General features: G+C 37.6%; 1 protein-coding gene across 1 annotated transcript; it reads right to left on the bottom strand.

The window, feature by feature from the left end:
* Positions 1-16,373: 16,373 nt before the first annotated feature.
* Positions 16,374-19,279, bottom strand: LOC114316755 (protein trichome birefringence). Its single transcript, XM_028263428.2, has 5 exons — positions 18,419-19,279; positions 18,086-18,278; positions 17,660-17,853; positions 17,344-17,502; positions 16,374-17,237 (listed from the first exon to the last, which is right to left on the bottom strand). Exons 1-5 carry the CDS (start codon positions 18,952-18,954, stop codon positions 16,883-16,885), a joined length of 1,437 nt encoding a protein of 478 aa, XP_028119229.2. The 5' UTR covers positions 18,955-19,279; the 3' UTR covers positions 16,374-16,882.
* Between the last annotated feature and the right edge of the window lie 8,649 nt (positions 19,280-27,928).

The following is a 27,928-nucleotide window of genomic DNA, read 5'->3' as shown; positions in this document are numbered from 1 at the left end:
TTGCATTGTTATGCACCCATTCCTCCTGCATTGTCATGCACTGATTCGCTTGCATTGTTATGCATCGTTCCACCTGCATTGTTATGCACGTTTCACTCGCATTATTATGCACCCTTTCAATTGCATCGTTTTGCACGATCTCTTCTTTTTCGAAACACCGGGATACGTCCCTATGTCTCTCCTTCCTTTTGAAACACCGGGATACGTCCTTATGTCTCTCTTTCCTTTTGAAACACCGGGATACGTCCCTATGTTTCTCCTTCTTTTCGAAACACCGGGATATGTCCCTATGTTTCTCCCTCTTTGGTTAAGAGCATTCGGAATATGTTCCAATGCTCGAACCATTCTGAAACACTGGGATACGTCCCTATGTTTCTCCCTCTTTGGTTAAGAGCATTCGAAATACATTCCAATGCTTGAACCATTCTGAAACACTGGGATACGTCCCTATGTTTCTCCCTCTTTGGTTAAGAGCATTCGAAATACGTTCCAATACTTGAACCATTCTGAAACACTGGGATACGTCCCTATGTTTCTCCCCCTTTGGTTAAGAGCATTTGGAATACGTTCTAATGCTTATACCTTTCCGAAACACCGGGATACGTCCCTCTGTTTCTCCCTCTTTGGTTAAGAGCATTTAGAATACGTTCCAATGCTTATACCTTTCCGAAACACCGGGATATGTCCCTATATTTCTCCCTCTTTGGTTAAGAGCATTTGGAAACGTTCCAATGCTTATACCTTTCCGAAACACCGGGATATGTCCCTATGTTTCTCCCTCTTTGGCTAATTGCATTTGGAATACGTTCCTATGTTTGAACCATTCCGAAACACCCGGGATATGTCCCTATGTTTCTCCCTGTCCCCTTTCCTCACACGATTTCAGTGTGTTTGGAATTCATCTTAGGTTGCATTGTCATGCACACCTCTTCACTTGCGTTGTTACGTGCATTCCGCTTGCATTGTTATGCACGCTCATTTTCAAAACACCGGGATATGTCCCTATGTTTCCCCTTTTTTTTTTAGAGCATTTGGAACATGTTTCAATGCTTGTGCCACTCTTTTTTCCTTTCACGTGCAACGCGACGGAATCTTGTTTGAGACCTCGGGTGCCCCAATGGTTGCTCTTAGTCTTTCCTGCATGGCGCATGGTTGAGATTGTATGACTCTCTTACATCCTTTCTGCATTGTAATGTAGTTTGGTTTTCGTTTGCTTAAAACTGTCGCATGTTATGCTTCGTTATAGCTTTCTTTGCATGATCATAAGTTATGCTCGGCTTTGTGCATTGTCTTGCATCTTGCCCCTGCCTTCGGGCGCATATCTTTGTCTGTTGCTTGCATGCTTTGTCTAAGTCTTTGGCCTCGTCAAAAATGGGTCGTCTCTGGGCTTTAACACTCACTCCCGTCATTGTTATCACTTTTGAGTTCTGTCAAAGAGGGGCAACTGTAGACACCCCATTTTTGACCGTCCTCAAGACTTGGACGTCATTGTTTGAACACTCGATGATCACCCACGTTTGTGTTTGTCTTGAGTTTTCGGAGGTTTCGGCTACGCGTCTTGCCTCAAGACCTCTCGACTTGTTTGTTTTGTGTTTGGTTTTGCACCAAACACTTGTTGTTTTGCTTCTGAGGATGGGAAATAGCTTGTTGGCTATCTCCACACCTCAACGGCCTTGGCTTGAGGCCACCGGCCCTGTTTTCTTGCTACCAGCCAAAAGTGTTGGCTGGTCGGCAATGTTTTTGGTCGACCGGCCATTGTTTTGATCAATCGGCCACTTTTTCAGGCCGAGACCTTTTCTTGAGGAGGTTTGAACCTTTTGAATCCTTTTTTTAGCTTCTTGAGAAAGTTTGAACCTTTTGAACCCTTGGTTTTAGCTTCTTGAGGAAGCTTGAACCTTTTGAACCTTTGTTTTAGCTTCTCCAAGAAGCTTGAACATTTTTAGCTTCTCCAAGAAGCATTGACCCTTTTGCTCTAGCTTCTCCAAGAAGCTTGACCCTTTTGTTTTGGCTTCTTAGAGAAGCTTGAACCCTTTGCATAGCTTCTTGGAGAAGTTTGAACCCTTTGCTTAGCTTCTTGAGGAAGCTTGACCCCTTTGCTCTAGCTTCCTCAAGAAGCTTGGCCCTTTTGCTAGAAGCTTCTAAGAGAAGCTTGGCCCCTTTGCTCCAAGCTTGGAGAAGCTTGGACCTTTGTTCCTCTATAAAAGAAGAGCTCATCTTCCATTGCAAGGGTTCCAAAAATTTTGCTAAGGCAAACAATATACATTTCTCTATATCCCTCTATTTCGAGCTCCAAATTGCTTGGTTCTTGGCCCCTTTGCACACCAATTCTTAGCCTAACACCTCCATCATCAACCTAAGCATCTTGGAGGCCATTTTCAGAGGCTAAGGGACTGGTTTTTGGTCCAAGAACCTGCTAGTTTCGCAGCTGTGCATCAAGGGTGAGAAACACCCTCTTTATTCCCCATTTTTGCATAGATTTTTAGCCCATCTTGCATTCTGTTTTGAGCTTAACTTATAACTGATAAAAGTTCTGTTTTTGCATTCTTTTGAAGTTTGTTTAAGATCACTTTTGTGTTTGGGGTTGTTTACCCCCTCTTAGGCCTTGTTTAGCCTCATTTTTGTGTCTTTTTTGTGAGCTTCGGGACCACCTTGTATTGGCCCTCTCACTACTGAAATCCCTCTAATCCAGAGAGATTTCAGTTGTGGGGATGGTGTTTTGAGGTCCTAATAAGGAAAGGGGTGATCCTCTCCGTTGTCTTGTTTACTAGCATATTTGGCCTTCCAAAGGGGCCTATATTTGCACACTTCTGGAGCATGTTTCAGGCCTTTTTCAGTGAGTTTTAGGGTCTGCATAACCCCTTTCCAGAGTTGGTTTTTCCATGTTAGATGTCCTTCTTGCATGTGTAAAACAACCCCTTGCATGGCCTTCCAAAGGAGCACCTCATTCTAGCATGTATTGGACATATTTCAGTAGGTATTTGGTCATATTTTGGCATGCCATGAATCTTTTTTTGGCTGGTTTAGTGGCCCCTTGAATGCTTCATATACATGTAGTGTAATCCATGCTTACTAGCCTATATTGCATGTTGTTTTGGCCCTCCATTCTAGCATGTTTTGGTCATACTCCAAACATGTTTTGTTCATATTTTGGGCTACCTTAGCTCTATTTTTAGGCCTCTTGGACGTTTGGTGCTTGCCATGCATGCTTGTAGTGTAATAGCCATGCTTAACTTTGAGTTTTGAAGCCTATTACATGCTTATATCGAGGTGTTTGCATGTTTTAGTATCATTGTGTATGATATTTCAGAGCTTATACTTGTGCCATACTCCCCTATTTTCCATGCTTTAAATGTGTTTGAGAGTTGTGGTTATATGCCCCATTTATGAGCCTTTGCATGAGCTTCATTTAAATGCATTTCGAGCCACCATCTCATATTATTTTGTCACTGTTTTAGGGCTGCATAAGGTCTTTTTGGGGTTGGTTTCATCATTTGAACATAGCTTTGCATGACTATAGTGTAATGCACTTCACTAGTCTTTGGTGTTTGAGCCTTCTAGCATGCATAGCATGAGTGTTTGCATGCTTCGGAGTCATTTTAGAATCATTTAGTATGTCATTTTAGAGTTGGAATGTATGCCATTGTATGCCATGTTTCATCCTTGCATTGCTCTTGGAAAGTTGTATTTTGAGCCTTAGGCTTGGAGCCCTTGCATTGTGCATGTTTGCATGAATCTTGGGCCTTGTTCTCATCTCATATGGCCACTGATTTAGACATGGCTAAGGCTTGTCTATATTAGTTTAAGTCCATCTTTTGCATAGCCGGTGACCATCTCTCTTGGCCAGTGACATCCCACAGTGTTCAGGGTGTGTTCTAGAACTAACCTTAGGACTTGTGCAGTCTTCAGAGGTGCAGGGCAGTGTAAACAGAGGCAACTGTGGCATGGCAACAGGTTTCCGGGCGAAGCAAATCGAGCATGCATCATCCCATCATTCCGAGGCGGGGCTGCGGCCACCTTCCTCCTATAATTAATTAGAAGTTTTGTAATATTTAATTAGCTAGAGTAGTTAATTATTTATTCAGTTTGTATTATTTATTCGAACCCTCCGAGGAGGGCAATGTTGTAATAAGTGTGCGTGTGTGTGATGCATGTCTTCCAACCCCATTTCTTTTTCCCTTTTATTTAACCACTTGCGATGGTTAGATTTAGGGCATATTTCAATTAGCATCCTTATGCTATGCATACGTGCATCATTCATCTGTCTTGCATGCACCGGGCTCGGCGCATCATACTAACTGTATCGTATTTCAATTCCAAGTTGAATACGTGTATCATTTGTCGTATTTCATATGCCATCTCAGAATAGTCGAGCCTATTTCTAGTTGCATTTTGCATGTGTTACATTAACCATCTTAACATGAACTAGGATCATGCATTTGATTACCAACTAGTTTCTGTTTTGACTCGGAGTACTAGGTAAGCTTTTACGCTTTAGCATCTTGCATGAGTGTGAGTGTTAACATGATAGTATGCTTGCCATGAGGCTAACTATTTATGTGATATAACTGCCTGAATGCCTATAGGTGAAGGTTGGATCGCTTGAGTTAGAATAATTCGTCGAAACCCGTGTTTTAACCTACTTGCGAGTAACAAAATTCAATCCATTTTCAAAACAAGCGAATGTGCGATGCTTTATTCCAACTTAGGCAATCCAGTCTATACTTGTATGTTGTGCGAATCATGTAGTAATTCTAGGCTAATAAACCAGAATAAGAGCACATATGTTTTCAAAACCCGATATCATGATTAGTAGAGGCCGATCTTTGATCGGGCGAGCGGGAGTGCTCACGAAGTGACATTCCCCAATCGTACCCAAGTTCTCGAGCCGAAGCAACTTTGGTGATAATGGACACGTGGCCTTAGGCACGAGTCAGGGTTTCCTAAATTCCCCCAAAATAAAATATTTAGGTGGCGACTCTGTATCTGGCAAAGCAGTCCATGTTTGGCACTTCTTTACAAAAAATCTGTTTTTTAAAAACAATTTGTCAGACTTGGACTCTTTGATGATTCATCGATCTTGCATTGCACTCTGCGAAATTAGATACAGGACCGTGACATTGAGTCCGAATTGTAGTGAGCCCAAATGAACAGAACGGGATTCCCTCCCGGGACGTTCGGGGACGTCTACACTTACATTCTTCATCGACAAAGCCTTAGCTCTCGACTCACCGATCTGACTCTCTTCAATTCATTTTTCCCTATACGAGAAAGTAATATAGGTGTCGTAGAACTCGAAAAGGCTAAGATTTGGGTTCTTCACGGTGTACATGACGGCGAATCTATAGCGATCCTGGTTTTTCCTCTCTTTATTTATTGTATTCCGGACTCGATTCCGTGGATGTGTTGTTGTCTCATTCTCATTTTCATCCTTTACTCTTTGTATTTGAGTCCTGGGTTGTGTTGGGCAAGTTTGAAACAGGTTGGTTGTGCTTTGAAACCAAAGGTTGATGCCCAGAATTTGGCCTTCACCCTCGAACGGAGCTTTTAACGCTCGAGCGGGCCCTTTGTTGTTGCTTCTCTGCTCGAGCGGGCGTTTTGACGCTTGAGCGTGAATTTTCATGTCCCGGTATTTTTCTCTGCAGGTCTTTGTATGCTCGAGCGGGAGTTTGACGCTCGAACGTGAACCTTTGATTTTGTTCCTTCGCTCGAGCGAGGAGTTCGACGCTCGAGCGGGGACCATCGTCTACAAAACTTCTATGAGTGTGCATCTGACGCTCGAGCGGGCATTTTGACGCTCGAGCGTAAGTCTGTGTCTGACGCTCGAGCGGGGGTTTCTACGCTCGAGCGGGGCGACTTTTATATCACTTCGGGATTTCACTTTTTGGATCACTTTTCAACATCCTTTCTCTCTCTTACTTTTTGAAAACCACCATTTGAGAGCACCTCACTCTAAAACCTTAACTTCTCTCTAGGATTTGATCTAGTTAGAGTGATCTCCTACCCTTGAGCCTTTGCAAAAAGTGTAGAGCTTGGTGTGGGCTTCCTATCAATCCGAAAATTTCTTGATTTGGAGCACTTCGAGATTTCTTCATCATCTCATTTGGGTTTCATCTCTTGAGGTAGGGATAACTACTCATTCTTATGTGCTTTAACATAGATGTTGAGGTATTTGTATAGATGGTTTGATTTTGGAAGTTAGGGTTTGAGATGTGTTATATTGAAAAGAGAGATTTTATCTTTTTGACTCATATATGTATATTTTGGGTCTTAAAAGGAGATTATTGATGTTGTTGATAATATTTGAGCCTTTGGGTCAATATTTGAAAAAATGGAGAAAATGCCATGTTTAGGCATATTTGGATCATTAGTGTAATTAATGACATTTATCATGGAATCATGAAATTGAATTGGAAATAATGAAATTGGTATAATATGTGATGGAATAGTGGAGTTGGATTTATTAATCACTCACCTTTGAAAATTGTTGATAAATTATCTGTTGATATAATTATTTTTTGTTTAGAAATAATTGTTTTGGGCTATCGGTGGAGAATAGTCTTGATTGTTGTAGACAATACATGATGATTAGGCGACCTAAAACTAATCAATTGATTATGTCATTTTATATGACGGTTGAAATAATACATCATAGTTATGTATTGATTGATTATGTATATGATATGTGTTTATATACATTGTATTGTGTGGGAGGAGATAGGGGATGTACTTCACGGTTTAGGGAAAGATAGGGAATGGACTCCTAAACCAGATATTGTTTAGAAAGAGATAGGGGATGGACTCCATCAATACAGCAATTATGTGTATCTATTGTGAAGTAGGAAGTGTTTAATTTGAGTTGTTATCTCAATTGAAATGGAAGTACTGTTGATATGAGATGTAATCTCATTTAAATTGTTTGGTCAGGTTCTGAGCCATAATTATGAATTGAGGAATTGGATAAGAAATGAAAAGTGGAATAAAACATGGACACATTTGTCATGTAATTGAAATGGGTTATGAACTGATTTATATGAGTTAAATATTTATCAAATGCTAATGTTTTAGTTATTGCTCATATTATGTTTAGCATATCTCTACTGGGCGTTGGCTCACCCTATATGGGACATCATTTTTAGGTACAGGTAGCATGCCACCTCCAAGGACGTAGCTTGAGAGGCTTAGTGGCTGGGACATCTTTTGTGATTACATTTTTGTATTACATGTGTATCAAGCCAAGGGCTTATCATCTGTTTTGAGTTAGTACTCACTCTTTTTGTAACCAAGTGTTGGCTTGAAAAGTTGTAAGCCTGTAGGACATTTACTTTTGTTGTCAACATGTAATACATTTTGTAATGAATACTTTGATGAAATGTAATTATGCTTTATTCTCTTATGTCAAGAATATATGATTGATGGGTTTATTTTGAGGGCATTACAGAATCGGATACTGAATGAGGTTGAAGTAATGAGATTGTCGATCGCGGTAGAGCTCAGCCAGAATTTGAGGGTTTTTGGATATAAGATTGTGAGATTGATGACGGCGAAGATGGCGGTTTGGAGGACAAAGCGGAGGGCGATGATGATTATGCATTTTGTGGGGTTTTTTGGGATTTTTTTAACCTTGATTTTGGTAACAAGTAAGTACTCTTTTTTTTTTTTTTAAATCTAGGTTATAAGATGTATTGTAAGTGCTTGTAAAAATATCTGATTGAATATAGTTGGTGTAAAATCTGAGTTGTATAAGGCACTTAGTAGTTGGTTTGAAATCTGGGTTTGTAAGATGCATTATAAGTGCTTGTAAAAATGTTTGATTGAATATGATTATTTCAGTTTGGTTAAGAAGTTCCTTACCTTCTGGTGTTTGTTTTCATTATATAAAAGTTTTTTTTTTTTTTAATGTAGTGTTGACTTTTTAGTGCTAGTGCTAATGATGATGGTGCTAGCAATGGAGATGTAATTTACTCTAATAGTGGGAAAAATTGGTGCTCTTTTGTTTCTTTTGGGTCCTGGGAGATGTAGGCAAGTGAAGCATGAAAAAGGGAAGTTAAGAAGAGAAAGCAACGTACAAAAATATATAAAGTTTTGATTGTAAGAGAAGGGAGTGCTAAAATTTGACAAATAATAAAATGCTCAAATTGTCTCCATTGATCTTTGGTCAGGACAAAGAAATGTTATAATCGATGGATGAAACTACAATCAATTTGGAAAACCATTAAAAGATATACATTATCTCACTTTTTTTTATATTGAGGACAATATCCTAGAAGGAATTACTAAGAAAAATTGTTAGACTTGCCAAACATTCTCGGTGGTGCATCAATGAAGCACTACCATTCATTAGCTCCAATCTCTAAAGCTCACATCATCACCATTATCCACCCATATCATTGTTACATCAACCCAATTGCAAGCACATAAGAAGTTAAAGAAGTCAATTGGAATTTGTATCAAACGAAACCATTCAAGCCATAAAAATTGAATAGCCAAACCCCAGCTGAGAACAAAATGATCAGATCAATCACCACTTGTATATGAAGAAAATAAACAAGAGAGGGTGAGGAACTTGTTAACCAAAGTGAAACAACTATATTCAATCAAACATTTTTATAAGCACTTGCAGTGCATCTTATAAACCCAGATTTCACACTAACTATATTCAATCAGGCATTTTTATAAGCACCTACAACACATCTTACAACTCAAATTTCAAAACAAATACTTATTTGTTACCAAAATCAAGGTAAAAAAAAATCCCAAAAAACACCACAAAATGCATAATCATCATCGCTCTCCGCGTCGTCCTCCAAACCACCATATTTGTCGCCATTGATCTCACAATCTTACGCCCCAAAACCCCAAAATTTCGGCTGAACACCTCCACAATTGACAACCTCTCCACAATTGACAACCTCACCACTTCAGTCTCATTCAATATCTGATTTGCTGCCATGTACACCATGAAGAACCTAAATCTCGGCCCCTTCGAGTTATGCGACACCTATATTAATTTTTCGTATAAGGAAAAATGAATCGAAGAGAGTTGGATCGGTGAATCAAGAGCTAAGGCTTTGTCGATGAAGAATGTGAGTTTCAAGTGGAATGCACTACTTCTTTCTTCTTCTTCTTCATTTGTTTCGAATTTGGGTTTCATTATTGGTTCAGGTTGTTAGATAATGTCTCAATGGGACCACATAATTAAATGTGGTGTTATCATTTATAAGAAGCCTACAATTTAAGTGATTCAATTTAGTTAATAGGCTTAAGGGTATATGTGTTATGGACCTAATGTGTAGATACTAGTTGTATAATTTCTATTTCTATGAGGGGCAGAAATAGAAATTAAAACATATTGGTTAAAGTTGGTTTTCATTACCTTTCAGTTTTAAAACCAATAATAATAATGGTTAATTTATTAGTTTTTATTACCTTTCAGTTATGAAACTAATAATGGTTAATTTATTGGTTTTTATTACCTTTCAGTTATGAAAGCAATAATGGTTAATTTATTGGTTTTCATTACCTTTCAGTTATGAAAACCAATTACAACCTTTAAAAGGTTATGGTCCCTATTCCTTCCCAAGAGTGAAAAAACAAGAATACTGTTTTGTTTTCTAAATCCTCTCAAGGAGAAACATAAGGCACATAAGGGAAAGGATTAGAAGGCTCTAACAAAGTCAATATTAAGGTTTTATTGACAATCAGACGCTTCCGTTTAACCGTTCATCAATGGATTCAGGTATGTCATTTTGTCTTGATCTCTTGATAATACACATGGTAAATGATCCAAAGTGTAAGGTTTATGTTCTGAAATTTTATGTTTACAAGTGGTATCAGAGCAGTTATATCATGTGTATTATCAGAATTGATATGCTTTTATTCATCCTATTTAGTTTCCTGGAATCAGATTCTGTTTTTTGTATTTCTGTTTTTTCCTCTGCTGCAAATTCTGTTTTGTTTTCTGGAAATGGAACATAATTCGGATGGGCGGTTCATTTTTCAAATGGTGAACATCATGTATTTATATATATATGTATATAATTGGGATTGTTGCAGATTATATAACGTATACGGGGTAACAAATTTAGAAATCTCTAAATTTAATGTAATTTCATACAACGTCTACAGAAATTTAATTTTCTAACATTCTCAATATAAGTCAATTCAAACAAGATGTCACAAAAGTGATCTCTCTTGTCTAGATTGTTTTATATGGAATGTTTTGATGTTCATGTCTGTGTATCTCATGCGGGTATTTATCGGTCCAAAGACATGATTAAGACTTGGCAGAATTACACACACATTTTGTGGTGATAAACATGTGCCAATTGTCAAGGAAACCTAATGTGAATAATAAATCCATCCAAAGATAGATTTGTTATTTGACATAACTTATTGTCAATGTTTGATCATTACAACAAGAATACCACTTACAGTTAATATCACTACCCAAAGGTTTGGTATTAATGTTGTGCTAGGTATCTTGAGATGTTGTCATTTTTTTTTATTTAGAGATTATCTGTTTGGTAACTTAATGTGAGCATTCCTTTTATTTTCTTGTCTATTCAGCTTTAATGTCGACTACTTCAATCTCTGCCAACATGAACAATGTTCCAATGTTAAATGGAACAAACTTTAAGGACTGGAAAGAGAACATATTGATTGTTCTCGGCTGCATGGACATAGACTTGGCATTAAGGATGCCAAAACCGAATGCTCTCACTACACAAAGTACTCCTGAGAAAACTGTGTACTTTGAAAAGTGGGATCGTTCTAACAGGCTAAGTCTTATAATCATGAAGCGTGGGATTCCAGAAGTTTTTCGGGGTGCAATAACAGAGGATGTTACCGTTGCCGGTGAATTTCTTTTAGAAATTCAAAAGCGTTTTGCTAAAAACGATAAGGCTGAAACAAGCACGCTTTTAGCAAGCTTGATTTCAATAAAGTATAAAGGCAAGGGTAATGTTCGCGAGTACATCATGGAAATGTCTCATCTTGCTTCAAAACTTAAGGCACTAAAGCTCGACCTATCTGATGATTTGCTCGTGCATTTAGTTCTCATCTCTCTTCCTGCACAATTTAACCAATTTAAGGTCAGTTATAACTGCCAGAAGGAGAAATGGACTCTCAATGAGCTCATTTCATTTTGTGTGCAAAAGGAAGAGAGATTGAAGCAAGAAAGGACTGAAAGTGCTCATCTAGTAAGCACCTCCAAGCATATGGGCAAAAGAACGCATAAGGGAAAGGAAGTTGCTATTCCTCAGGGTCCGGAACCAAAGAAACAGAAAGTGCAGGATGGTTGTTTCTTTTGTGGCAAGCCCGGACACAGAAAGAAGGATTGTGCCAAATACGTCGCCTGGCGTGTAAAGAAAGGTACATTTCATGTTTTGGTCTGTTCTGAAATAAATTTAGCTTCAGTACCAAGAAACACTTGGTGGGTAGATTCTGGTGCTACTACTCACATATGTGTTTCTATGCAGGGTTGCCTGAACTACCGAAAGCCAACTAATACTGAAAGATACATCTTTGTGGGTGATGGCAAGTCGATAGAAGTGCAGGCAATAGCGCACTTTAGATTATTACTGAAAACTGGTTATTATTTGGATTTATTAGACACTTTTGTTGTACCGTCCTTTAGACGGAATTTAATTCTGTTTCTGTATTGGACAAATTGGGATATTATTGTTCTTTTGGAAATATGAAGTTTAGTATGTCTATTAATTCCAATGTTGTTGGTACTGGTTTACTTAATGTGTTTGATAATCTATATTTGCTCGAAACTATTGCATCTTATAATGCAACCTTGCACGTGGAATCACGAGGTACAAAGCGTAAATTAACTAAGGAAAATTCAGCCTCATTATGGCACAAACGCCTAGGTCACATCTCTAAATCTAGAGTTGAGCGCCTTGTGTCTGATGGAATTTTGGACTCTCTTGATTTTTCAGATTTTGATGTCTGTGTTGAGTGTATCAAGGGAAAACAGACCAAAATAAAGAAATATGGTGCCCATAGGACTACAGATGTCTTAGAATTAATTCATACGGACATTTGTGGCCCATTCCCTATGGCGTCTTGGAATGGTCAACATTATTTTATCACATTCATAGACGACTATTCCAGATATGGGTATCTATTTCTTATCCATAAGAAATCACAGTCTTTGGACGTATTCAAAAAATTTAAGGCCGAAGTTGAGTTACAACTCAACAAACGGATTAAAAGTGTCAGGTCTGACCGTGGTGGTGAATACTATGGCAGATATGATGGATCAGGTGAACAACGTCCAGGACCGTTTGCAAAATACCTGGAGGAATGTGGAATCGTCCCACAATACACCATACCAGGATCACCTAGCATGAATGGTGTATCTGAGAGACGAAACCGGACTCTTAAGGATATGGTAAGAAGTATGATCAGTCATTCTACTTTACCAGAGTCCCTCTGGGGTGAGGCTCTAAAGACAACAACTTATATCTTAAATCGGGTGCCAACTAAAGCAGCTGCAAAAACACCTTATGTGCTTTGGGTTGGGCGAAAGCCTAGTCTAAAACATTTGCATGTGTGGGGGTGTCCTGCTGAGGCGAGGCCTTATAAACCTCATGAACGAAAATTGGACTCTAAAACCATTAGCAGCTACTTTATTGGCTATGCCGAACGATCACGGGGTTACAAGTTTTATGATCCCACAAATAGGTCAATATTTGAGACGGGAATTGCAACATTTTTTTGAGGATGTTGAGTTTGGGGGGAGAAATCCAGTTAGAGACATTGTCTTTGAGGAGGAAGCAGGAGTAATCCCACTTCCTACTACTACTTTTGACCAATCACAGGTTCCTATACCTGTCATTGCTCGAGAAGTAATTTCGAATCCTCAACTAGACAATGTTGTTCAAGATAATATAGTTCAAACCCCCATTCAAGATGAGGTAATTGTTCCTGAGGAACAAACTCTACAACCTCAACCTCAAGAATTTGTGCCATTAAGGCGATCCACCAGAGAAAGGATATTTCCATTTTCAGATGATTATATTGTATATCTCCAGGAACATGAGGTAGAAAATGGAATGTCGAAAGATGATCCAATCAACTTTCGTCAAGCCATGGAAAGTTCCAACTCTCATAAGTGGATAGAAGCCATGAATGAAGAATATAAGTTTATGCAAGACAATAAAGTTTGGGAACTTGTCTCATTACCAGTTGGTGCGAAGCCCGTAGGTTGTAAATGGATATTTAAAACCAAAAGGGATTCAAATGGTAATGTGGAGAGGTATAAGGCACGTCTTGTAGCCAAAGGCTTTACTCAAAAAGAAGGAATTGACTTTAAAGAAACTTTCTCTCCAGTTTCTTCGAAAAATTCTTTTAGGACAATTATGGCGCTTGTTGCATATTTTGATCTTGAGTTGCATCAGATGGATGTCAAAACAGCTTTTCTTAATGGTGACATTAAAGAAACAATTTATATGGTGCAGCCAGAAAACTTTGTGTCAGGAGACCCAAAGAATATGGTTTGCAAATTGACTAAATCCATCTATGGACTCAAACAAGCTTCTCGTCAGTGGTACTTCAAATTTCATCAAATTCTCACATCGTATGGTTTTGAAACTAATGTTGTTGATGAATGTGTGTATCACAAGTTCAGTGGGAGTAAACACATATTTTTGGTTTTATATGTTGACGACATATTGCTTGCCACAAACGATATAAATTTATTGCATGACACCAAGAGATTTCTATCTAAGAATTTTGAAATGAAAGATCTTGGTGATGCTTCCTTTGTATTAGGAATCGAAATACTCCGAGATCGTTCTCGGGGTATTCTGGGATTATCACAAAGGAGCTATATCGAAAAAATACTCATTAGATTTGGCATGCAAAATTGTAAATCAGGTGAAACCCCGGTTGCTAAGGGAGACAAGTTTAGTCTCAGCCAATGCCCGAAGAACAGTCTTGAAATTCAAGAAATGCAGAAGATTCCTTGTGCCTCGGCTGTAGGGAGTCTAATGTATGCTCAAGTATGTACGCGTCCGGATATTGCGTTTATAGTTGGCATGTTAGGCAGATATTTAAGTAATCCTGGCATGGATCATTGGAAAGCAGTCAAGCGTGTTATGCGATATTTACAGAGAACAAAGGAATATATGTTCACATATAGGAGATCGGATAAGTTAGAGGTCATTGGATATTCCGACTCCGATTTTGCTGGATGCCAAGACAGTAAGAAATCCATATCAGGCTATATTTATCTGTTAGCTGGCGGAGCAATTTTCTTGGAGGTCTGCAAAGCAGACGCTCATAGCTTCATCCACCATGGCTGCAGAATTTGTAGCATGTTATGAGGCATCAAACCAAGGGATATGGCTGCGGAATTTTGTCACTGGGTTGCGTATTTTGGAAGGCACTGAAAGACCACTTAAGATATATTGTGACAATAAGTCTGCAGTTTTATATTCCAATAACAACAGGAGCTCGACAAAATCAAACCATATTGATATCAAGTTCCTAGTTGTAAAAGAAAGAGTGCAGAGTGGACAGATTTCCATAGAGCACATTAGGACAAACTTCATGATAGCGGATCCACTTACGAAGAAACTACCACCCAAGGTCTTTCATGAGCACACTGCTCATATGGGTGTTGTTCTATTTGAGAACATTCTGGTTTAGTGGGAGTTTGTATTTATATTACTGCTTTATGTCAGTCTTGAGTTTTATCTATGTAATTAGATTAATTTCTGCAGAAATGAAGTATTCAGTTTATTACGCTCTGTTACGTATTGTGAAGTATTGATCTCAATAAAGTTAAGTAGGACCAGTTGGAAATAGGCATGTATGGATCACATCACATGTAATTTCCATGCTACGCATCCATGATTGATCTATGTCATTTAGCTGTATTAGTGTACGTGACCATTGGTGGGTCGAGTTACGATTGATGTAACGAAGACCGCTTTGATCCTATATTAATATAGTTAATGGACAAGATTGTTTGGATACCCTCAAGTTATGATAACAAATTTCTGAGCTCACTAAAGTTAAGCACATTTTTCAGGATACATATGTGGTCCAGTGGGAGATTGTTAGATAATGTCTCAATGGGACCACATAATTAAATGTGGTGTTATCATTTATAAGAAGCCTACAATTTAAGTGATTCAATTTAGTTAATAGGCTTAAGGGTATATGTGTTATGGACCTAATGTGTAGATACTAGTTGTATAATTTCTATTTCTATGAGGGGCAGAAATAGAAATTAAAACATATTGGTTAAAGTTGGTTTTCATTACCTTTCAGTTTTAAAACCAATAATAATAATGGTTAATTTATTAGTTTTTATTACCTTTCAGTTATGAAACTAATAATGGTTAATTTATTGGTTTTTATTACCTTTCAGTTATGAAAGCAATAATGGTTAATTTATTGGTTTTCATTACCTTTCAGTTATGAAAACCAATTACAACCTTTAAAAGGTTATGGTCCCTATTCCTTCCCAAGAGTGAAAAAACAAGAATACTGTTTTGTTTTCTAAATCATCTCAAGGAGAAACATAAGGCACATAAGGGAAAGGATTAGAAGGCTCTAACAAAGTCAATATTAAGGTTTTATTGACAATCAGACGCTTCCGTTTAACCGTTCATCAATGGATTCAGGTATGTCATTTTGTCTTGATCTCTTGATAATACACATGGTAAATGATCCAAAGTGTAAGGTTTATGTTCTGAAATTTTACGTTTACACAGGTGAGAGCTCACAAACCTTTGAGAAGTCAGAGACAAAAAAAAAAAAAAAAAAAAAAGGATCAAAAAAAAAAAAAGGTACCAAAACGATATCGTTTTGGAGCATGGCAGGAACCACTGCAGAGAGCCATAGCAGATGATCCAGAATCATCATAATGGAAAGTTTACAACTATTATCATACATATTCAATAATAATTGAGTGGATTTCCGCACAATTAACCCAAAATAGATCTCTACCATAAACAATAAACATATATCAAAATCTCAAATGGCCCTTGATCTTTTCAATTTAGTGTAGCATAGGCCTGAAATTATCATACATGACCATAATTTTAAAATTGGCAATCATTTGGAAAGCTTGGGCCTCCATACACTCAAGCCAAAAAGTAGGGTACATGTCAACTTTATTTACCTTGTTTTTAGCTAGTGTGCCCTTTAGATCTTGAACAAGGGTGCATAGATTGGCATGAAAAAGTATGTTTGGTTAAAATAATTTAATCCTTCACATCTCCACGTGTTTAGGCCAAGCATTTCATGTTTGTATAAATCACCAACTTTAATATAGTATTCTTTGAAAAGTGAAAACTTGACCATAAACTCAAAAGGAAATTTCAAGAGTGTAGATTATGAAGGCATTAAGATACAATAGTATTCTATGGAAATCATATGGGGAAAAACAAAAACGAAAATAAAAAATTAAAACCTACACCACATAATACTCAGAAGGGAATCTAGGTTATGACACTCTATAGAATATACAAAAGAAAATCTCAAAAAAAAATGTTTTTTAGCCAGCAGTTGGCAACAAGGGCTAAAGCATATTTAGGCATGAAAGAAATTCAATTATGTATCTCTTCAAATCAATTACATTTACATACCCAAAAAAAAAAAAAAAAAAAAAGGCGCTCTCAAGAGACTGATCAATCAACAATGCACAGGGGATTATGTCATTTGGAAAATCTAGTACACGGCCCCAACTCCCTTTTCTCCTACACTTTCTCTTACACTCTCTTAAATTCTCCAGGTTGTTTGAACTTTTCATTAAGAAAACTAATATTGCACAGCCACCCGTCTTAAAATTAATTAGTAATTAATGAACATGTTTTACAGTGTTGTGCTGTTAGTTTACCTATGATCTTTTCTATTGTTGTTACTTTTGTTGTTGTTGTTGTTCCTTTTGATTATATTTTATGAAAATTTGAGAATAGAGAAGCTCATTCCATGTATCAGGGACACCAGGAAGGCACCAATGGCTGCAGTCTTGGAATCTCAATGGCGATCGTCTTTCCTCCTTCGTTAAATTTTGCTTTCTGTAAATTGAAGGGTGTGCATCCTTGCGAAAATCAGTCATTTTTGTAACATTCAAATAGAAGACAGAAGTCTTCATCCCCTTTATCACCTGCTCCAACATGCTCATTATTTGAAGATTCTCTGATAAATATGCCTCATTCTTTATAGGCTCAGTCTCATTGTCACATTGACCACCAGAATTCCACTGTCCACCACTGCAAATAGACCAGTAACAGCAAAAAAGAATTTAGTACTTCACTCAAAGAAATTGGTGGTGACATGACACTCTACATTAACAAAGACTAGATGCATCCAATTTACCTGAAATGGGAAGCCGAATAGCCTCTGAAGGAAACAAGGGTCTTTGTAGGATTTACATTGGCATCAATCCATCTTGCCCATGTAGTCATAGCTTTCCGAAATGCCTCAACAACATCCAATAAGCCATAAACATGACTACCTTCTTGATAATAACCCTTCCTACAATTTTTTGGCAAGTTTCATATTCCTAGTTTAGTTTCTTGGAATGCAGAACTAAAATTAACTATCCTTCATGTCTATTCATTAACTGTGAGAGATAGGTATATATATGTAGATAGATAGAGAGAGAGAGAGAGAGAGAGAGAGAGAGAGAGACCCTTGGGATGTTTTCTCATGAGTCCACCAGTGTCCTGTGTTGAAGACAAGGATGTCTGCATTTTTATATCTATCAGATGACCTCTCAATGAGATCAAGCCGAAGCGTTTCTTTCGTCGATCCATTTGTGTCTGGCATTTCCCATTCTTGAACCAAAAAGGTAGATCGAAAGAATTCCACTGAAAAATTATAGTCCTGTTCATACATCAGATCCAAAATCAGTAGAGAAAATTCATTTGGAAAGAAATATTAACTTGATAAAAGGACCAGTACTGCTTAGTTAGCTCTTGTAACTACTTCTCTAGCTTATGAAAGCTAACATCAATGTTGATTTTCACATACAAAAAACATGTACTCCCAAGAATGCAAACATAGAATACCCAAATCAAGTACAAAAATGGAGAATGATCGAAAAGCAAGAATTTACTGTGAATAGAAATGAGTATGAACCCTCTGTTCGGAATTGTTCTCTACCAGAGGCTTCAAAGACTTTGCTCTTATCTTTAACCGAATTTCTCAGAGTACAAAGCATTGACTCCCACATATTTCTATTCAGAGAATCACCTACATACACTAACCGCTTTCCTCTCAATAATTCCAATAAATCTCCACCAACCAACCTGCAAAACAAGTTGAACTAAACCAATCTCACTAAAGTCCAATCCAATCTACAAACTGATTGATACTCAGAAACCATTACACAATAATACAAAAAGCATAAAATAAATAAATAATGTAACACAACATTCTTGTGACTTACCTCGGGATATTGCAGCCCTTAGGTTGCCACCTATAATTCTCATACCCATTATCGGGCCTCCCATTGTGAAAACAATCAAATGGCTCATCGATATGCGGACACGTCCCGGCCGAATATAATGGGTATGAATCATCCTTTACCCATGTCCCATCAAAAATATCACAATGAATCAACTCATCAAGCCAATTCTCTTTTCTTTGCTCAGGCATGGACACACCCTTAGCTCCTCCATCACTATGTTTCTTGAACAAGTCAGTACGGTTGGGCATCATATTCATTTCTTTTTCTCCAGTAGCATTCTTTGAAGAATCCACGGGTATATTTTTTACAGATTCTGATGAAGAATTCACCATTGTAGTAGTAGCATTTTTTACAAACTCATGCGATGATGATGACGTTTGACTCGCATGATGACCAAAAGATAAAGATTCATTGGTACCATTAGATAAATTATTTATTTTCCCATCATTTTTTTTATGGGAAAATGTGACATTAGACATCTCTGAAATACCTTTTGTCGTACCGTTCAAACCCATTACATGATGATGTTGAGAAGTATTATTGGTTTTATGAGCAGGAGAAGGCAAAAGTTGATTAGTTCCATTGAATGAAGCATTTGTTTCTGGAAAAAAAGGGGATTTGTGGATAAAAACATCGTGAGGAGGATATGAAGAGGGTGAGGGAGAGGGAGATGAATGAGAGGTGGTGGTGCTGGTGTTGGGGTTTGGGAAAAAGTGGGAGAAAATGGAGGAGAAGTGAGATCTGGTATTGAGGATGTTTGAAAACCAAAGGGAAGAGTGAGTATTGGAAGGGTTATTGAAGAAGAGAATGGTGGTGCAGGTGACGAAGGCAAAGGTGAAGAAGCAGTAGACCAATGCCATGGACCTCCTTGTTCCGAAAGGACAAAAATGTGGATAGAAGAACAAGCCCTTCTTCATTAGGTCTGCTGTTCTTGAAACGTTCGTTGGAGTTGGGTTTGTTGTTGGTGAATCTTCCATGACTGATGATGATGATGATACAGAATAATAATGTCAGATGATCATCGGTGGAACCCTAGAGAAGAAAAATAGAAAAAGAAAAGTGAGAGAAAGAGAAGATGCTGTTGTTCCGGAGTCGTGAGCGCAGAAGAGAGAGAACCTAAATTAACCGGGTAATTATTCATAATTCTGAAGTATGCACGCATAATATTTTATAATATTATAATTGATAAAAAAATAGATAGGCGAGGTACGCATAATATTTTATAATATTATAATTGATAAAAAAATAGATAGGCGAGGTACTGTGTTGGATGATTGGAGAGGAAAGGTATTAAATGATAATTGATTAAGAAATACAGGCACGTGATATTCCAAAAGCAGCAATGTTAGGTATCATGAAAAATCTTTCATAAAAATAATCATAAAAGTTTTGTAATCATTGAATTACAGAATAAAGTACCATTGGATTACACTTAGAATAAAGTATCACACACTAATCAAGGTAATCTAAGAATCATAAATCTTTCATAATATTTTCATAAAAAAATTATCATGATCCCTAACTTTTCTCTTCCAAAAATATTGAATAATTTTCCAAATTTAAGACACAATAAATAAATAGACTTGCTTAAAAAATCATGAAGTTATTACGGATGCTCTTAAATTTATTTGTAATATAAATATGAGGTAGTTTTCAAAATTTTAATTCAATTGTGAGACGAAAAAAAAAAGGTATGCACAGTAAAATTTTATTGTAAAAATTAAAAAAATATTACTTTCACTAACCTTTATTGTTGAAATGTTAACGCAACTGAGAAAATTACTTGCGCTCAACAAATAGCCCACTTTTTTACACAAGTCTAAACTGGGCCGGCCTGGTCCAAGGCAAGTAAGGCCGTCGTCTTCGGCTCCTAAATTTCATCAAATTTTAAGAGTCTTTAGATAGTTTTAGCTCTCATGACGTTTACAAGTCAAAAATAAATGTTTAAATTAACTCATTTAACTTCACAATCAAAATTAAAGATTTTTAAAACATTTCTAACTCTTCATTACTTTCATCTAATTTAATTCTAAATTTGAATTTAAAAATTTGATTTTATATGAACTTTTCAAATCATTTCATCAAAGTTTTTTTAAAAATTCAAAGTCTAAAACAAGCAACTTTGCATGATCAAGTTAAATAAGGATTTCGCCTTAAGTCTACATCACTATATATAACCAACTGCTGCATGGGGATGGGTTATATATAGTAACGTAGACTATATATAACAGAATAAAATATAGCTAAGATTTTGATCACTATAAATAGTCTATGTAGCATTAAATTACGGAAATTTTGATTTTGATGACTATATATAGTTTTTGTAGAATCTAAGATCTAGAAATCGTTTTGATGCAAGCTGGCAACAAACATTTACTATCTCAAAGATGTAGTGATAATTTTTATCGGAGTCATATTTTACTTAGTCTCATTTCTTATCTCGTTTATTTCATTATACGACACAAGATAATAGGCTTCACCTTAATAAATGTACATGAGATTTAATCTCTTGTGTATAAAGCAAAAAATAAATAAATTAAGAAGTAGAATTAAACAAGAATATCCCAACGAAGTTGGCACAATCCAATCACGTGCAGCCCCAAAAAAAAAAACCACTACATAGCTTAGTTAATTAGCAAGGTGCCCCAACTAAGGAAAACAGAGCATAGCAGTGATCATCAATCAAAAACACTCAAAACAGCTCCCAACACAAAAAAAACAGTCCCGTGATATCAACAGCATCCGGCTCTCTTCTTGGACTTCAATTTCCTAACTTCAATTGATACCACAATATGAGTATCACCCACACAAGTCACAGTGTAAAAAGCCTGATCGTTGTTTTAATGGGAGAGAGTCAGTATGGAAAAAAATATACGTGTTTTATTTTTTTTCCATATCTCATATATCGTATCAGATATATAGTCTAAGTATATCATCTATCCATATCAGTTGATATGATAGATATAGATATCATGAGTGGGTTATCCAAATAAGTTTTAAATTCAAATTCAAACTTACATGGATAAGGTTCAAAAGGGTCATGGGTCATGACACATGGGCGCTTAATTTCTAACATTTTTCCACTCGCACATGAGTTGGCATGACACTGCCACATCTCTATCTCAATCTCCCCAAAAAACGAACAATCTCATACTAGCCAATGCACCGTGCGACCGCTGAGAACACCTACATGTGGGAGCTCTATACTAGAAACTCAATATGAGTCAGCATAGAGACATCAATCCAAAATGAACAGAAATAGTGTCTCATGTGCCCAGACCCATCTAGCTACATTGGTCCAAAAACATCTCTAATCCCTCAAAGAGCATGTTTGACTCTCCTAGGTCTCGTATTATATTCACACCCAATCAGCATCCCATAGAGAGCGATGTGAGTTGTCGACAGTGAATATAGAACAAAGATGTAGAACTAGATGATCTTCCCTTCACCCTCATATCATTTGATTTGAAATTGATCGTTTTCCTAGTAATGTCCCTTAAAGCCGAATCATACATGACCGCAGGCAACATAACAAAGTAGCTAAACATTAACTCCTCATCTTATGACATAGTCAAAGGTCACAAAAGGCACAAAGTGAAGTCATTTAAGGAAAAATGACTTTTAGGACTCACACAGTGAAAAAGCAGGGATCCATTCTTTCACCTCGCTAACGAGTCGATAAGCGCATGCAGTACGAACGCATGTTGTAGTGGAGTAACTCTTCCAAAAAGTGATGTTAAACTCACACACCATACAGATCTTAGTCTAGTCGCTCTTAAGTGCACAAGTCGCTTCCTAGCATCTAACTCGAATTCTCTGTTTGCTCGCCTCTCAAGCATCAAATGAGATCTCGCATCTGGCTATCCATAACAGGCACATTATGGAAAAGTGGGTACTCTCATACCCATAGTCGGTCTCTGACAAGACCTCATCTTGGCTCCAACCAAGGCGACATAGCTAGTGGATAATTTTAGCTTCTCTATTTGCTCCAAATACAATAAGCCACTAATCTCATCCTTACTCGCTACCTAGCGCTAAGGGCGATTGCTTGTGTGAGTGAGCCAATCTTGCCTACTAACATTAATTTATTTATTCTGTGTATGCTAATTCACAAACCATTACAAAAAGTAGTAAACATAAATGTAATAGAAACAAATATGAATACTAATGGCATAAATATCCCAAAAAATATGAGTTCAACTGAATACACACACACATATATATCACCACCTACGTAGTCCTAAAGCCCTAACATGAATAAGATAAACATCTCTAGCAATAAGCTTAGCCAAAGGGTCCGCAACCATGCGACTCGTAGGGATGTGCTCCAGGATCACTTCTTTCTACGCCACAATGTCTCTGATAAAGTTAAACATCACATCAATGTATTTGGTTTTCCCGTGGTATTTAGGATCCTTAGCGTAAGCGAGTGCAGCCATGCTGTCACAATGGATAGTCACAGGGTTAGAAGTGTGTGTGACAATATCCAAATGCTGAAGGAATCTCCTCAACCAAACGGCTTCCTGAACGGTAGATGAACAAGCCACAAACTCAGCCTCCATAGTCGATAAGACGATACAGGATTGCTTCTTACTGCTCCAAGAAATAGCACCATCGCTAAGCATGAAAGCATATCTTGAAGTAGACGTACGCTCATCTAAGTCTCCTCCCCAGTCAGCATCACAATAGCCAACTGGATGAAGATCTAAACTTTGGTAGCAAAATGTGTAATCTGCAGTCCCTCTAAGATATCGTAATACCCTCTTAACTGCTTTCCAATGAGTTGGTCCTGGGTTGGATTGGTAACGACTCGCCAATTTGACTGCATAACAAATGTTAGGGCGTGTACACATCATAGCATACATCAAGCTTCCAACAGCATTTGCATAGGGAACACGGGCCATCTTTTCATTCTGTTCTGGAGTCTTAGGACCCATATCAAGACTTAGGCTCTCGCCTTTCGCAACAAGAGTGTCAATGGGTTTGCAACTCTGTATCTCGAATCGCTCTAGGATAGTCTTAATGTAAGTCTCTTGAGACAAACCAAGAAGTCTCCTAGAGTGATCCCTAAGGATCTTAACACTGAGCACGTAGCTCGCTTCACCCATGTCTTTTATCTCAAATGTAGAGAATAACCACCTTTTAGTGGCAACAATCATCTCCTTGTCATTTCCAGCCAATAATATGTCATCTACATATAATGACAATATCAGAAAAATGTCCTTGGACTGCTTAACGTACACACAATGATCTTCATCGATCATCGTAAACCCATTAGAAACAATGGATCAATGAAATCTCAGATTCCACTGTCTGGATGATTACTTTAAGCCATAAATAGATCGTTGAAGCTTGCAAACTTTGCACTCCTGACCTACTACCACAAAGCCTTCTGGTTGATCCATATAGATCTCTTCATCCAATTATCCATTGAGAAATGTAGTTTTAACGTCCATCTGATATAGCTCTAAGGGTTGGTTTGGCATCTACTATATAATTTATTTTTTATCTTTTTTTCATCACATCACCTCTCTACTTTTCTGCACATCTTTTCGTAAAAAGATAAAAAGTATACTTTTTTAGGACACTCCAAACCAACCCTAAGTCCAACTGAGCTACTATGGCCAGAATTAGGCGAATAGAGGCAAACCTCACAACTAGTGAAAAAGTTTCGTCATAGTCCACACCCTCTCATTGGGTGTAACCTTTTGCCACTAGGCGAGCCTTATACTTTTCTATGGAACCATCCGCATTGCGCTTGATTTTGAGAACCCATTTGTTCCCAATAGTCTTGCGCCCTGGCGGCAAATCAACCAAGTCCCAGACATGATTTTTCTTCATAGACTCTATTTCTTCATCCATTACAGCACTCCATTCTTTACTAGCAGGGGATGAGAGAGCTTCTTTGAGATTCTTAGGCTCCATCTCATTACTCGGAGCAATCATGAATGCTTCCCCTTCAATCTCAAAATGACGACGAGGTATAGCTCCACGTTTGCTTCTACGCAGTTGAGAATCCTGAGAATCCTCATCCATTGGATCTAATCCATGGGCAAGTAGATCGCTCCCACTGTCCCTAGGAGCTTGAGGGATTATCTCCTCATTCTCTACTAGGCTACTAGGTGCGCCTTCAAGCAAATCCTCCATCTCATAGAGTTCTACATCTCTAATTACCTCACCTCTGCTAAGGAAATCCTCCTCTAGGAAATCCACATCTCGTGACTCAGGCCTCGTTTGGGAACAAACTATTTTAGTAACTTTTTTGGCTTTTTGGCTAAAATATGAGGTAAAAAAAACTAGTATGTTTGGGGTGACTTTTTGGCTTTTTACGAAAATATGTGCAAAAAGTAGAGAGAAAATGAAATCTTTGACTTTTTGGTATAGGTTGTAGGCTTTTTGGCTTTTTTAGTAACTTTTTGACTTTTTGGCTAAAATGTTAACTTGCCAAACGAGGCCTCAATTTCAGTCACACTTCCATCCAGATGCTTCCCAATAAACACATAACCCTAAGAATGCTCACTATAGCGAATGAAGATACACTTCTTTCCTCTTTCCTCTAGGGCCCAACTTCCCAAACTTATGAGAAGCGTTGTGCATGTAAGCTGCCGCACCCCAAGGCCGCAAATTGCCTAAATCAGGCTTTTTGCCAGGCCACATCTCATATGGGGTGGAAGGAACTAATTTGGAGGGCACACAGTTAAGGATGTAGGCAGCAGTCAACAAAGCATCTCCCCAATAAGAAATGAGAAGATTAGCTTCCGCCATCATAGATCTAACCATGTCAAGCAATGTGCGATTCCTTCTCTCCGCTACACCATTTTGCTGTGGAATCCTAGGAATTGTCAATTGCCTGATAACTCATTTTTCCTCACAGAGCACTTTAAATTGTTCAGATAGATACTTGCGTCCCCGGTCAGTCCTTAGAGCCTTAATGCTCTTGTCTAATTGATTCTCAACCTAACATACCGTCTAAAGCAATCCAATGCTTCTGACTTGTGAGAAATCAAATAGACATGGCCAAAACGCGTGTAATCATCTATAAATGTAATGAAATAAGGGGCTCCATGCCTTGCCCTCACATTCATTAGTCCACATATATCAGAATGAATAATGAAATAGATGCCCTTTTGGCTTTCCCAAGCGGTTTCCTTGTTGCCTTTCCAGCAAGACAATGCTCATAAGTAGGCAAAGTGACTCTAGTGAGTGGGCCTAAAAGACCTTCTCTAGCCAATCTAGTCATCATGTCTTGCCCTATGTGGCCTAATCTAGCATGCCATCTCATAGAATCATTATCACAAAAAGATCCAATATTAGAAACAAAGCCATTGGTATTTTTATTAAAACTGTATTTTTATTAAAACTAGAATCATCCACATCCAAAACTAAAAAACCATCTGAAAGATAACCAAAACCATAAAAAATTGTTTCCAAATAAATGCAAACACCATTATTCTCAAAACAAAAGCTAAAACCAAGGCTCATTATGCTAATAACTGAAACTAAGTTTCGCTGAATATCCGAAACATAAAGAACATCATGAAGATACAAGGTGCGCTCTCGTCGCATTTCCAGCTTATATGTGCCAATGCCAAGCACCTCCACACTGGACTTGTTCCCCATGTAAACTTTTCTGCTCCCAGCAGGTACTCAGCGATACTCAACGAACCTTACTCTGTCCCTCACGATGTGGTTTGTTGCTCCGGAGTCTACAACCCAAAAATGAGGAGAATGAGTAATTAATGCTTGACTAGAAACAAAGCATTGAATGCGAGAAATTAAGTAAGGGAGTACCTTATTTTGCTCAAGGTAATCCCAAGTGAAGTGTCCTTCTTTGTTACAGTTAAAGCATGTCAATTTAGCCTTTGCCTTCTTGCAGCCTCTTTTGCCTCTACGCTTGAAATTTCAAGCGCCATTGGGCTTTGACACAGTTGCTGCTCGCTTCTTAGGAGCACCTTTTGCTTTTCCACGCTTGAACTGAGAAGTCCTACGTGAGCTCGACTCAACCACCATAGCAGAACCATCAAACTTAGTCGCCTCAAGGCGCTCAGCCTCTAGCTCCAAATGACGCGATATGTCTTCGAATGTTTTCACACTCTCATTATGCATCATGTTTTGCTTCATCTGCTCCCAAGAATTTGGTAGAGAGCGAATCACAGCTTGTACTTGCTGCTCTTGAGTCAAATTGTGCCCAGCAGTCGCAAGCTCATGTATCATGGCTAACATGGCCCTCAAATACTGCTTCATCAAGTGATGCACCCTTTTCTGATAGGAGTCAAACTTCATAGTCAGCCCACGTAGCTTTGCCAAAGAGGTAATACCAAACCTTTGCTTGGGAGCTTCCCACATCTCAAATGCAGTCGGGCAATGCTCAAACTCACTAATCAAGTCATTGTGCATGCTGCTCAACATAGTAAAACACGCACACCGATCTTTGTTACACCAAGTCTGAAAGACTTCAAGATCACGACGATGTTGAGCTGTATTGCCCTACTCTAGCTCAACCATCACTTGTTCAAGTGTGGTCAACACTTCTTGCTCATTGAGGAGGTATTGGATCTTACGGCGCCATATGTCATAATTGTCACCATCCAATTTATCTCCCTTAGTTAAGTCTGCCACCACTGTCTTAGCAGTCATTTCTACGTACAGAGTAACAAATGCGTAGGGGATATTAATGATAGCAACACAAAAATTATTTTGCAGCAAAAGAATCTAAATTAAATAATGATAATATTACATATGTCTCAAGATCGAAAATTTGCTATGCTCGTAATCATCTCTTGCGCCTCTAGTGACAATTATCAAAATTTAATTTAATTACATGCGCAAAAAAAAAAAAAAAATCAATCTCCCACTACTTATGGCATATACAAAGCATGATAAATTCCATACAATAGCATCTTAATGTAAATTTTACACATGTTATATTTATTTAATAATGGAATTTAAATAAATAAAAAACTAAGCATGCTTCACTAATCAGAACATATTACAAACCCTAAAAAAGAAATATGTTGTGTTTAATATTCAAATTATGTCATAATAAAATGTACATCATTCTGAAATTTTCTGAAATTTTAAATAACTAATAAACACGCATAAAATCATAAATAAATATTGCAGAATCTGGTAAGCTAAAACAATTATACCAGTAAATAGTAAACCTTTACAGTAGTCTACAATAAAAATTTCAACCCCAAAAAATTAGTCATGCAACACCAGAAGTATTTTAAAGCAGAAATAATGAATTATTATCTCAGGAAAAATATTTTTTATTTTCATAAAATTTTTAAAATTTTACAAAAGGTAGAAAAATTAATTTTGAGTCTAACAATACCAACAACGCTTAAAACAAAGCTATAATGAATTATTCGTGACCATTTAAAACAATTCTGGATTTAAATTAAAAAAAAAAACAAATAGGGCTATACAGCCAAGCCAGCCATGTCAGCGCCGAAAAACGACTCGGCTCGGCGTAGCGAACAGCGC

This window comes from Camellia sinensis, chromosome 14, assembly GCF_055761805.1.
Source record: "Camellia sinensis isolate YWXY chromosome 14, ASM5576180v1, whole genome shotgun sequence".
Lineage (NCBI taxonomy): Eukaryota > Viridiplantae > Streptophyta > Magnoliopsida > Ericales > Theaceae > Camellia > Camellia sinensis.
The sequence above is the reverse complement of the archived record's forward strand: the minus strand, read 5'-3'. Positions and strand labels throughout refer to the sequence as shown.

Excerpts from the sequence above, each read along its gene's own strand:
- LOC114316755 (XM_028263428.2), bottom strand. The coding sequence starts at position 18,954 with ATGGGTTTGAACGGTACGACAAAAGGTATTTCAGAGATGTCTAATGTC. Across the intron at positions 17,854-18,085 it reads CATACTCATTTCTATTCACA|GACTATAATTTTTCAGTGGA; the intron begins GTAAATTCTTGC and ends ATGTATGAACAG. Across the intron at positions 17,238-17,343 it reads TATTCGGCTTCCCATTTCAG|TGGTGGACAGTGGAATTCTG; the intron begins GTAAATTGGATG and ends GTCTATTTGCAG.